The 13,447-nt window shown below is 40.9% G+C and overlaps 1 protein-coding gene across 1 annotated transcript; it reads right to left on the bottom strand.

Moving 5' to 3' along the window:
- Positions 1–7,934: 7,934 nt before the first annotated feature.
- helt (helt bHLH transcription factor) lies at positions 7,935–10,462 on the bottom strand. Its single transcript, XM_077605995.1, has 4 exons — positions 10,287–10,462; positions 9,833–9,937; positions 9,650–9,746; positions 7,935–8,413 (listed from the first exon to the last, which is right to left on the bottom strand). Exons 1-4 carry the CDS (start codon positions 10,401–10,403, stop codon positions 7,935–7,937), a joined length of 798 nt encoding a protein of 265 aa, XP_077462121.1. The 5' UTR covers positions 10,404–10,462.
- Positions 10,463–13,447: the final 2,985 nt, after the last annotated feature.

The following is a 13,447-nucleotide window of genomic DNA, read 5'->3' as shown; positions in this document are numbered from 1 at the left end:
TGAATAGTCCATTTTTTATAGATCTAAAAAAAGTGTTTATTTGAGCTTTTTTTCTTGCTAAGGGAAAATCTTTTAATCGATTTCAAAAGGAAACCAAATTTTTCTTTACATTCCATATTAAAGTGGAAAACAGAAAATATTTGTATATTTTTTAAGATTTTACAAAATGATTTTTGAACTAGAACACAGAAAAAATGATTAAAAATTCCAAATATCTATTTAAAAGGGGGAAAATCAGGAAATATAATATACATCTATAATCTTCATTCATTTCTAAAACAGAAAGTCGGCACTCATGATCTACTTTCTCGGGCCACACAAAATGATGCGGCGGGCCAGATTTGGCCCCCGGACCACCACTTTGACACCTGTGCTCTAAAGCAAAGCGACATTTGACAGAAAATTTGATATCGCACATACATTAGCAGTTCTAAAACATGCCACAAAATATCCGTGTTGTCATTGTTGTAGCAAGTGCTTTTTGAAACCATACAGCAGGATTTTTGGCAATGCTAAAAGAAGGGCTTGCCAAGTAAAGCCTCTCCACAAGCCCATGTTTGTTTTGCTAATGGGTCTGAATGGAAGTGTAACAAAATCAACAAGGCTCCTATTGTGAAGGTCCTGGCTGCGTACACAATATACGAGAAAGATTCTTAAGGTTCACCTGCTACTAAACCATTTCGCGCACACAATTTATCGAGCGATCGATTAGTTGGATGTATTTGGCTGGACTTTGACACCTCTGCACTACGCTCTTGACGTGTACGGCTTTCACAGGGTCACTCTGCATATGTTGTGTTGCAACATGTTGTCATGTCTGACATGGGGTCCCTGCTGAGAGGGCCACAAGTGAGGTCAGCGGAGGGGCTTTGACCATTTCTTCTCACCATTCACAACGGGCCAAAACCGCAGTCTGATACATTTCGTCGTAATGTTATTTCTGCTGTTGTGTCGATGTTGCAGTCTTGTTTGCCATCCGTCCACGGCTAAAAGTAGAATCCTCCCCTTCACACTAGCGGCAGCCACACATCAACATTTATAAGCTGTATCTTTCACTGGGGTTCATTCGGTCACTTGACTGCCAATCTTACTTGTCTGCCCTCCGGACCGTTTGCTCCCTGGGTGACCCCAGGGGCTTGGTGGGTCGACCCCGGGGGCGCCCCCTTGGACGCGGATAAATACATCGGAGCAGCCGTCAACCGATGGCACAAAAGAGGCAACCGCGGCACTTTTGGCCCCTCACGAGACCAGCCAAGCGCACGCGGAGCATATTAGGACCCTGGGGTTTTATTTTCCCTTTGGCCCTCTTTGGCGGTTGCGTTCAAGTATGTCAGGTGCCTGACCACATCACACACAAGTAGTACACACACAGCCACTCGGGGCACCACTTTCAAGTTGTATTCTCCAGATTGAGGTTGTCACACTTCATATGGTCTTCTTAGCACTGAAGCGTGAGGGATTTTATTTTTTTTAAGGTCGTCGATGTGAAAATTCACACTTTTTAACCCTTACTTAACAATCATTTTCCAAGGATACGTACAGTTTTCTTGTATAGGTCCTTTTTGCTTGAGAATATTCTCCTCAAAAGTGGATTTTTAAGGTGTTGTCTGAACCTTGTTGTCAGCTGGAATTGGTTCTGTGACTATACTTCTGAAGCATGTGTATCACAAATTATTCTGGAAACGCAATTACTTTGCCTCAGCACCACATGCAAAATAATAATATATAGGTATTGTTATATATATTTAGAGTATATTCTCACCAGCCTATAACCCTATTGACATTATTCACAGTAATCGTATGTTCTTTTACGTTATCATTCAAGTCTTACACACCCATAGTATATATTTTTTAGCACTTTACAGTAATGCATTTAAGAAAAATAGGGACTATAATTGTGATATATTATTTTATGTACAGTATACATTTTGCAGTTTCCTTTGTGGTGCATTATTGCTTTTGGCAGATATAGAGATGTGTATGTAGTATGTAGATATTAGATTTAAATTTATTTATTTTGGATGTTTTTGATTTTAACATTGGGGGGTGAAGGAAAAAAAATAGATTTGTTATTTTTCCATTTTAATTTTGTATTTAAAAATAACTACTAATTTAAAAAACTAAACAAATGGATTTTAAAAGGGTATTTGTGAAGACATTTTGTTTAAAAATAATACTAAAAGGTATAATTACTTTTAGAACAGCAATTACAAAAATAGTTTAAAAAATGATAAACAACCTTTTAATGATTCACATTATAATTAAAATAATGAAAAGTTAGAAAAATACTTTAAAAATATATATATACAAAAACAATTTAAAAACAACAACAAAAATAATGAAAAAACAAGTAGATATTTTGAATTAAAATAAAAAAAGAGAAAACAAGATTTATTTCAGACATTTAAAATGTTCCTAATAGCAAAGCTGAAATGAGGGTTAGGGCTACATTCTTGGTCACGTTCTGTGATGAAACAACAGCTTTGTTGTGACTTTTTTTTAGGGTGTGTGCCAACTCTGTGGGGATGCGGAGGGGCGCACAGCTTAAAAAAATGGGCAAAAGCTGCTTTGAAATCACAGCTCCTTGTTCCCATCCAAACAAGAAAGGAATAAATGTGAGGGCGTGACAGAGACGAGAATCCGCAGTGGGATATTTGGTACAGTATTCAGCACGTCTTCCTTTTTCTCTGAGAAGATGCCTTTGACCCCCCTCCTGTCTGACACTGCCACTTGTAAGGCTACATACACTTATGCCTCCGATACGTTACTCCTAAATAGAGATAGTGTTGAATCGGGGGCAAGTCCGTGGATTTGCATAATCTGATGGCACGGCGGTGGTGCTTGACAAGGGCAAAAAAGGTGACAAACTCTGTGTGGCCTCCCCCTGTATGGAGAGTGACAAAGAAATGATCTGCTTGGCGTAATTGTCCAAAAATTCATGTTTGGTGTGCTCAAAGTTGCATGTCAGGAGACAGTGAGCTGACCTGTGCCCAGTGACTTCTCCCTTTCGTTGCCAAAGGGGCCTCTTTCATTCATGTCTACGCTGCGTTTACAGTGAGTCCGGTGCCAAGTGTGCCTTGTCTTCTGATGGGAAAACTGTTGCTCGTGTGCCTGCCAAGTTTTGGCATTATAATCCCAGGAGGAGCAGAAGGGGGAGGTGGCATCGTGAGGGAATGGCGAGCGGGGGATGTGTGTTTTTAAAGCACCCCACGTCAGATAGATAGTGCTATCTAGTGTGGGAATGATCTCTATCCTCGATACACCCCACCCCCTTTTTTTTCCTCAACAAAGCTCCCGCGTGTTAAGCCTCAGATCAGATTGCGAGGTGTGTAAAGGCAGCCAATGTTGTGGCGACGCTGCGATTAACTGTTGGACTTCTCACAGCTTGCGTACGTCCTAACAAAAACATCATTGTACTCACAATGATCCGGGAACGTTCACCGATGCTGCAAGAAGTACATGGGGCAGTTTTTAAAGCTGGATGTAGCATTAAGAGGCGCTTCTCAAGAAAATGAATCAGAATGGTGAAGATGTGCTGATGGAACAGAGAAAACTGGACATTTTTCCTCTGCTAATAGAAAAATATGACTCATTTCAGACTTTTGCTACTGATTTTCTGGTACAGATTCATCAATAATAGCTAGTAAACATTCAAAGGTTTGATTAAGTCAGCTTACAGATCAATGCTGCAGTTGTAATATTATAGTATATCTTATATATTTGGCCTTTACAATATTTACTCACTTACCATACACACAGTAACAGGTTCACAGATCCTATAAAAAATTCTGTACTAAGTGTAGTAGTGGCTAAAAGAGCAAACTTATATATTAAAAAGTACAAAAATATGTCTTTTAGATCATATGCATAACGGGGTGACATGAGGTAAAGTGAGGCGTTCGATCAAAGTAAAATGTTTTTTCAAAATATGAAAAAGGAAAAAACACAACCTGGCGGGTGAGTGGTTAATGTGTCGGCCTCACAATTCTGGGGTCCTGGGTTCCAATCCAAGTCAGTCCTCCTGTGTAGAGTTTGTATGTTCTCCCTAGGCCTCGTGGGTTTTTTCTTGGTACTCTGGTTTCCTCCCACATTCCAGAAAACATGCATGGTAGGCTGGTTGGACACTTTAAAATGGTCTCTAGGTGTGAGTGTGACTGTGAATGGTTGACCGTCTCCTCGTGCCCCGCGATTGGCTGGCCACTGATTCAAGGTGTCCGAATTCAACTGGGATAGTCTCCAGCACCCCTCCTTGTGAGGATAAGCGGTTCAGATAGAAAAAAATGCAACATTGTGGTATTTTAGAAAACTGTCAAGCATTGAGTATTGCATTATTGACTGCTTTCTTTTGTGTTTCTCACATCTTTCGGACAAAATAATTTTTAAACAATTTAGGTATTCGTATTTTAAGGACCGTCGAACTATTGAGAGAATTTACATATAAAATGCAGCTCTACTTACGAAAAATCCCTGCATATTCTTTACCTCGGTTCCCCATCTTGTGGAAGACTTTTTGAGTCTGTATCCATTTTTGCTACCGCAACCAAGATGGCGCCGTTCAAGTGGCAGCCTGTGGCGGTAGCTCCGTCCACTCTTGCTCGTTTTGTGTTTTTGCTGCTTTTCTGTCTTAATGATTTGATTTGGTGATTCTTAATGATCCCATTTACTTTGATTTGCTTTGTACTTTGTGCTTTTGGCTTTGTTGTTCTGCGGCCTTTGCAACTGAACTGTCTAACTTATAACTATGCCTTTTCCTGTATCTGCATTCTCACCCTCTTACTACTGTCACAATGAAATTTCCCGAATACGGGATGAATAAAGTTATCCAATCCAATCCAATCCAAGTTACGAAAATACTTCTGGATTAATGGCCCATTAATCAGTTTTAAGCATGAATATCGATATAAAACAAGCTATGAACTAATTAACGATTGCTGCCAACGCTCCCAGTCAAAATGGTTTGGACGTCTATCACCGTCAGAAGCAGCCAATGAGTGAGTTTCTTTCAATACGTGGAAACGTACGTGAACGTGTATCCCCTGCTTTGATTCTCATTCAAAAAAAAAAAGTGGAAATAGTTTGATTAGAAACATTTGTGCCATGAATAGCAAAGACAAACAGCGTCCTGAGTTTACGTGACAATCAATGTCATTTCTTTTTATCCGTGCTCACTTTATTATTATTCATGTGAGGCTTTTTCGTGTGGATAAACACGAGTCCCCCACGACACTTTGTGTTTTTAGTCACCATTCATCGACATGGCCACTGTCTTCTTTTTGGGTTGTGCGTGTGTGATGGGGGGTCTTTTTGGGGGGGAGCTTAATGCCGCCTAACTTGTTTTATTCAAGCAACCAGGCGAATGATGCCATTTTATTCATATGCATCCATCACTGAATCAGCCACCCTGAACTGATTCTTGTGTACACACATTAGAATGTGTACACAATAACTTCTTTTAATGTCTTTGATTAATATTGAATGTGTCTTAAGAAGCCTCGTGGTGAGACGCGGATTGTTCCGGGTTTTTAAAGGGGAACCACGAGGAGAATATTTTCTTGTCGTTTTCTCGAGAGAGAAATTTTGATTTCATGGTGTTGATGGCATTTCTTCGCAGTCACTCAAGGATGAAGCATGATTGTTCGCCTTTCAGTCTTCACTCACAATGAGGCGGCTCGCCTTTTAGCTGTTTAAGCTCGCCCTTTTTGACATTCAAACACGTGCAACTTTGCTAAAGGAGGAGAGCGGTTCACTCCTTCGAATCAGTCTTAGAATGTGCTATGGTTCATATCATAGCTATCATTGTGTATGTGTGAGGTGGCATTCTGGAATGAATAATATGCTTGAAGGAATTCATTGCAATTGGAAAAAGTATTCAAAAATCAACTATAAGGACCCACAGAAATCAATAACTATTGAAATTGTGCAATAAAAATCCGTTTTGATAGTGGAACTGTTCATGGCGCAGTTTCATTACCAATTTCGTCATACGCAGTTTCTGGATATGATGATAATTAGGCTTTTGTCGAGTCAATGATGATGACAAAGCCTATGTCCGATTATTATTATTATTATTGAGCACAATGTTGGTGGTAGCACATTCATAATATTTTGTCTGAAGATGTTTTCAGCCATAAGAAAGCGTTTCGACTTCATCTTTAAGTCCCTTGTGTGATAACTTGATCCCACTGTGTCAAAATTCCAAAGTCATAGTAGTGGATAAAACATACAAACGTGAAGCTGAATCTGATAGTAGTATGAAATGAGATAGCATAGATCAGGGGTGTCAGACTCGGGTTGGTTCGCGGGCCGCGTTAACGTCAACTCGATTTCATGTGGGCCGGACCATTTTAGATATAATATTTAGATTTTTTTAATAAATGGATTGAAAGAACTGGATTAAAAGCCCTGAATATTTAGTTTTTATAGATCTAAAACAATGTTTATTTGAGCTTTTTTAAATATATTTTTAGATTTTACAAAATGATTTTTTAACTAAAAACACAGAAAAAATGATTAAAAAATTGCAATTATTGATTTAAAAGGGGGAAAATCAGGAAATTTAAGATACATCTATACTCTTCATTTTAATTTGATCCTAGAACAGAAAGTCGGCACTCATTATTTATTTTCCCGGGCCACACAAAATGATGCAGCGGGCCAGATTTGGCCCCCGGGCCGCCACTTTGACACATGTGGCATAGATCATTTCTGTTTTGCACTTAGTGGCCACTGTATTTTTCCCATGATATTGGAAATCAAAGATGCACTGTCCACCCAACTTGAAGTTGCATTTTATTGGAGATGAAACATTCATTCATTTCATTCCCATATTGCTTATCCTCACAAGAGTTGCGAGGGGTGCTGGAACCCATTCCAGCGAACTGCTGGTTGCTAGCCAATTAGTAGGGCAGAGATGAATCATTGTAATAAAATGGTTGACATGTCATCTGAAAGTTCAGAGGGTACTCTTTGATTACGTTGAAATATTTTGGGGGAAAAATGGGTCAATGTGACTCTGTGGATGAGTTGCTAGCACATCCCCCTCACAGTTCTGAGGTTGAAGGTTTCATCCCCCAGTGGGTTACGACCTTCCTGTTTGGAGTTTGCATTCCCGTGGGTTTTTTCTGGGTGCTCCAGTTTCCTTCCACATCCCAAAAACATGCATGGTAGGCTGATTGAACACTCTAAACTGCCCCTAAGCACAAGTGTGAGCATGATTGGTTGTTCATCTCATTGTGCCAAGCACTTGGCTTGTAACCAATTCAGGGTGTCACCCACCTACTTCCCACAGTTGGCTGGGATTGACTTCATCACCCCCACAACCCAGCGCGAAAATGAAATGAAATGGGTCACAGTGATTCATTTAGTTTTCCCTGCTCACAATTAAGAGCTCACAGCTCTGGGGTTCTGGTTCAAATCCAGGTCGGTCCACCTGTGTGGAGTTTGCATGTTCTCCCTGGGCCTGTGTGGGTTTCCTCCGGCTACTCTGTTTTACTCCCACATTCAAAAAACAGCTGATTGGACACTCTAAATTCCCGCTAGGTATGGATGTGTGTGCATGGTTGTACGTCTCCTTGTGCCCTGCGATCGGCTGGCCACCGATTCAGGGTGTCTCCCGCCTCCGGGATAGGCTCCAGCACCCCCGCGACCCTAGTGAGGATAAAGCGGATCAGAAAATGAATTATAGAATGAATGGTCACAATTATAGACATGGATCTATCTCTTGGTTCTATACCACTTAAGCCTAGAGGGGGTCTTAGCGAGTCGAGCACATAATTATCTTTCCTAATCATTGAGTACAAAAATGCCAAAGTAACTGCAACTTTTTTATGAAAAATTTATTCACATCATGTACAGTTTGCGAATTCCATCTTCCAAATGGATATAAATAAAACAACTAGGCTGTGTGTGTGTGTGTGTGTTAGTTCCAGGGTCTGTTACATTGCGTGTTGCGCACTGTGCAAAGTGAACGTGTTGTGGTGCGCGTGGCCTATCAAGTTGAAGTAGTGATGATGTTCGAGTCCCTGCACCGGCGACAAGTATCCACCGTGCTGCGGTGCGTGCGCACTCAAGGCCACGGCGGGCTGGTAGGAGATGGCCGGGCCACGTGCCGAGTTGTGCCAAGCCAAGTGTCCCGCCGGATTGGGCTGCTGGTACGCCGCGGCCTCTACGGGGCTGTGGCTCTGGTGCTCAGGCTGATGGCCCAGGTAGTCCGACGGTTCGGGTCCGGACGCGGCCGAAGCGAACACGGGCTCGGTGACCGCGCGGGATTTGGACTGCAGGAAGGCCAGGATGCGTGCATATTTGATGTCTTTGGTCTCTGCTCGGTCCTCCGTGGTCAGATAGTGGACTAGATTCTTCATGCACTCGTGGTAGCCATAGTGGAAGTAGTTGGCGAACTCGGTCAGCAATTCGCCTGCAATGACGCACAAACAGCGGATAGTTTTAGAGAAGCTATCGCCTCATTTGGTTGCTAAAACCTTTTGATGCCAGTGAAGGTGATAGACGTCTGGCAGACCTATTAAAATTAGAAGCATCAGTTTTTCTGTCAGATTAATACATCCTGGATTGGACGCCTATCGCTATCAAAAGCAGCCATGAGTTAAGTGAATGCATTCTGTATAGTTGAGTCTAAAACATTGCCAAAAGTAACTTCAAAATGAGAAGTGTTGTATAGTTTTTGATTGAAATGCACAATGTGAAAACGCAGTCTATTTTGTCATTTATCTTCTCTGTTTTAATCATGTGTACTTTGTGTTGTTGCATACTTAAAATGTTGATCAAGTGTAATACTTCTGGTCGCTAAAGAGGGATTAATTGGATAGTCTGGAGCATTAAAGTATCATATTTTGGTAAATGTTAGGTAAAGGCCATTCAAGACGTCATTATAAACATTTAAAATAAGGAGGGAAAATTTCACAGAACACAAGTGGAACTTTTTCAAGCAGTGCAGCTAAATTTGATTTTATGGAGGCTTTTTCCAGACATTTATCAATCATTTATGTATTGATAGAAGGCATTCTTTTTTCACACTAATTATGTTTTGAAGAGATATCCTGTCATTTTGTCTTCTTAATGTTACATCTGATGTTTTCATGTTTTTTTTACCCCTCTTGTGAGCAATATGTACCATTTATACATGCAATATTTGATTATTTTCACGCCTGCACATTAATATTAAATTGCTACCTAAAATTGGGATTTACAATTTTGATTAAGAAAATAACAATTACAAATATCATACATTCTCTTTGCTCAAATTTAGTGTGCACTCAAAATATAATCGTTGACACATTGTTTATTGAATACCTCACACAAAATTAGATTAGATTAGATTAGATAACTTTATTCATCCCGTATTTGGGAAATTTCACTGTCACAGTAGCAAGAGGGTGAGAATACAGACACAGGAAAAGACATTTTAGACATAAATAAATAGGTAATAAATAAGTTAATAAATAAATAAATAAGTGTGTTGCTGAAATATATACATACATACATATATATAAATATACATACATACATACATACACAAAATGGGCAGACTTTTGAGTGGGGGCCTGGTTAATACTTCATGCCCACTTTATGTGGTATGTGGAATATCATTTGTCATTTTAAATGTCAAATTCCCCACTTGGAAAGTTTAACTCACCCTTTTCTCTTCCTCTTGGGAAATCTGCAGAGTGGAGCGCCCTCAAATACTGAACAGTCATTTCCAATATTTCAGCCTTCTCCAGCTTGCCAGAGTTCTTTAGGTAAAAAAAATGGTGATATGAAGAAAAAACAAATATACTTTCAATGTTTATAATTAATTATCATGATTATCATCAAGTACCTGTTTGGCCAGTGCCATCGGGACAGTTTTGCCCAACTCATTGAGGCAGCGATTGATCCGATCTCGTCTTCTTTTCTCGATTACTTTGTGAGATATGGGCGTTCTCTAAAAAAAAACACGGAAAAGAAGTGTAAAACACGTTTAGAAGCATCCGAAACGCACCAAAAAAAACGCGCAGGGGTGCTTTACGCACAGCTTCCACCACACTATTCACATCCAATACGTCATAGAAAGTGCATTCTCAAAGGAGATTTGAAAAAAAGTACTATATTTATCACTTCAAACGACTAATGTAATGCAAACTGTAGTATAGCTGGCGCAATGGAGTTGCGCACTATAGTGAGTATAGCAATTAAACAAAATAAAGGTGAAGGTGATGTGTATTATGATCAAACTTATGGAAACTATAATAATAATAATAATAATAATAAATAAAAGGGGGTATTAGGCTTACCTTTCGTTCTTTCATTTTGGATGCCATAGAAAATGAAAATGTGCTAAAGTCTTCCTCGTTGCGACAGAAATGATGTGAGCAGGGCGAAATAAAACAGCTCCTTATAAAGGGGCGCATCCAGCGGGGATTCACGCTAAAATGTAAATTATTCCACACAGGGATTAGATGGGGGTCCACCATGCATGCAGGGATAAACGTGTGTGTTTAGTATCACTTGGAGAAACAGTTGTTTTTTTTGTTGTTTTTTGGAGCGGGGGGGGTGGTCTGACCTGGCTTTGTTAACCCACGTGGCTGCTTGAAAGCACGTGATTCGTCGTGGGACTACATTTGCATAGAAGTAGACCGAGACGTCTTTCTGTCTCGTGTACGGCCTGTCCCCTGCTATTAAACGTTCAAGTCGTCGGCTGCCATTGACGGTGGTGGGCGTTCAATTCGTTTGGGGGGCTGGCAAATCCAAAAAAATGGATTGAACGTCCATCGCCGTCCATGGCACTGAAGCATGATGATTTACTGCCGAGATTGTTTATTCAAATGAAGCGGACGGCTATTGGTGTCAATGGCAGGGAGGTTTTTTTTTAATAGGGTTTAAATTGAGGGGAGATTTGTATCATTTTTTTCGAGGACCCCCTCCTCGTGATGCCTGTCACACGACTGGTGTGTTTGAGGTCTTTCGTCGTTTTTTTTAGTTTTTTTTAATGTATGTGTGGGTGTGTTTATTTAGTGGTGGGTATTTTGTGAAGGGCAGGTGGTTGCGTGCTGCGGGGGTCCGCTGGCACACGAGCGTGGTCCGCGTCAAGGCGCACGCGAGGAGCCGCCACTGGAGACCCCTTTCTGGAGGGGGCTCAATTTGTATCCTATTATCCTATAAGAAAATGTCTATTCAGTGCCGTGAATAGTTTCATTGGCCTAAATTTTAATAATGCTGGCCAAAGAAAGGGAGAAATAAAGAAGAATGCAGCTGGTGCGAGCGCGCATTATCTCGCCGTCACCTGCAAGACGCACAGCCTGGAGACCCCTATTCATTTGCCTAATTTCGGTCAACTTAACAAACTTTGGGAGAAATTATACCGCCATTGTTGCCAGGGCTGAGGCCTTCTGATCGAATTAACAGCGTGTTTTGATCCGGTAAATGTCATTAGAAAGCGAGAAAACAATCGCGTTTCAATGCGCCAACGCGGGGACGCCAAGGCGCAAAAAGCGCACAAAGGATGCAAAGTTTTTCCCCTCTCCAAACAAAGGGCATTATTTTATACTTTGAATACATTTCGGCCAACAATCGGCAGTTTGCTTCCAATATATCTGCAGCAGTAAGGTTAACAACAGGTTTATTGTGTGCGTGCACCCAAACGGCTCTCATGCGCCAAAACAAGGCGGCTCGCATGCAAGTCTCGCTTTTTTTCACGGAGCTTTTCATTTACAAAAAAGGGGGAAAAACTATAACAACAACAAAAAAAATCTTCACCCGCCGAGCGATGTCAAAGAATTAAAATAAAAAAAGATTGAAAAAAAAGAGCATGGGGAGGTGGTGAAAGAAAAGCCCTGAAGAGTTTTGGAGAGAGCTGCTTTTTTGGGGGGGAGCACCATGGAGAGAAAGGCGCAAGTGAGCGGGACCAGGGCATAAAATCCAATTACTTGACTGTGCACTTGTTTAAAAACACTTTTCCCCTTTCTTTAACCGTGGTCGTACTTTCCAAAAGTGCACTTGTTCCACTGGTTTGGTGTGTGCGTGTGTGTGCTGATCCACAAATGGAAGGCTTCTGCTTTTTACAGCCAAATAGTGCGTCGCCAGTTTAGTGTGTTTGATGAATTATTTTACACAAATTGGTAATTGATGACTTGATTTAAAAATAAAATTGAGAGTGCAGCTATAAACCTCTGGAACTGACATGTCATTACAGATTGAAGTGATATTTTGTCATTATTCTGAAAACATTGGAGCAAGTGCATTTTCCTATCTGATTTTACACATGGAATCAGGTTTATAGGCACTAAATGACACATTGTTAGATTTATCTTTGGCCCCATTTGGTCTCATTTCTTCTCATTTGAAATATTGCCATTTTGATTTTGACCACTGTTAGTAAACCCCTCCCAAAACGTAATTAAAGCAACAATTTTACAATATTCCAATATTAATTGATTCAAAATACTGCATTTGTAATCAGAGTTGGTCTGTTAATTGTTTGTTTTTATTGTTTATGAACTTTTCTCCATTAGTCTTATAAAAGCAAAAACAACTCTGGCTGGGGTCCAACACTGGAATAGTTTACTTAAATATTACACAATGTACATAGTATGGAATACTTTAAAATATCTTCAGCTGCAAAGAGGGTATGATAATGCTATTTTTTTTATGCACATTTGATTAGTAACATCTTTGTCATCATTTCAACATGTTTCATCTCATCTCATTTTCTGAACCGCTTTATCCTCGTTAGGGTTGCGGGGGTGCTGGAGCCAATCCCAGCTGTCCTCGGGCCAGACGCGGGGGACACCCTGAATCGATGGCCAGCAGGGTACGAGGAGACAGACCACCACGCACACCCATACCTAGGGGCAATTTATAGTGTCCAATCAGCCTACCATGCATGTTTTTGGAATGTGGGAGGAAACCGGAGTACCCGGAGGAAACCCACGCAGGCCCGGGGAGAACATGCAAACTCCACACATGTGGACATGACCTGGATTTGAACCCAGGACTCCAGAGCTGTGAGGCCGACGTGCGAACCACTCGCTCTACCGGGCCGCCCTTTCAATATTTCTGGGTGTCATTTTCAAGTTGGTGAAATGTTTGTAGCAATGGTAGGCTGGTTGGACACTCTAAATTGCATCTGAACTTGCAACAAAATACACGAAAGATACGTGGGAATATTAATACACGCCTTTTGTTACAGCCATACACGACAAAAGTTTATTTTTTACATGGAGGTATCAATATAGACAAATATCAATGCTGCTGGTATGTGACAGACAGGCTTACAGAGTGGTCTGTTAGTCTGTACATGTCTGTGTGTGTTTGTGTCTGTGTGTGTGTTGTCAGGCACTGCTTAGTGACCCGTGGTGACCCCATGGTGACCCCCCCTTTCATAAACACACGCACTTAGCATTTTCTGGCTTGGTGCGCCACCCTCAGCCCAAAGTGAGGCACTTCACCAATGGAG

This window comes from Stigmatopora argus, chromosome 7 (genome assembly GCF_051989625.1).
Source record: "Stigmatopora argus isolate UIUO_Sarg chromosome 7, RoL_Sarg_1.0, whole genome shotgun sequence".
Lineage (NCBI taxonomy): Eukaryota > Metazoa > Chordata > Actinopteri > Syngnathiformes > Syngnathidae > Stigmatopora > Stigmatopora argus.
This window is presented reverse-complemented; position numbering and strand designations above follow the sequence as displayed.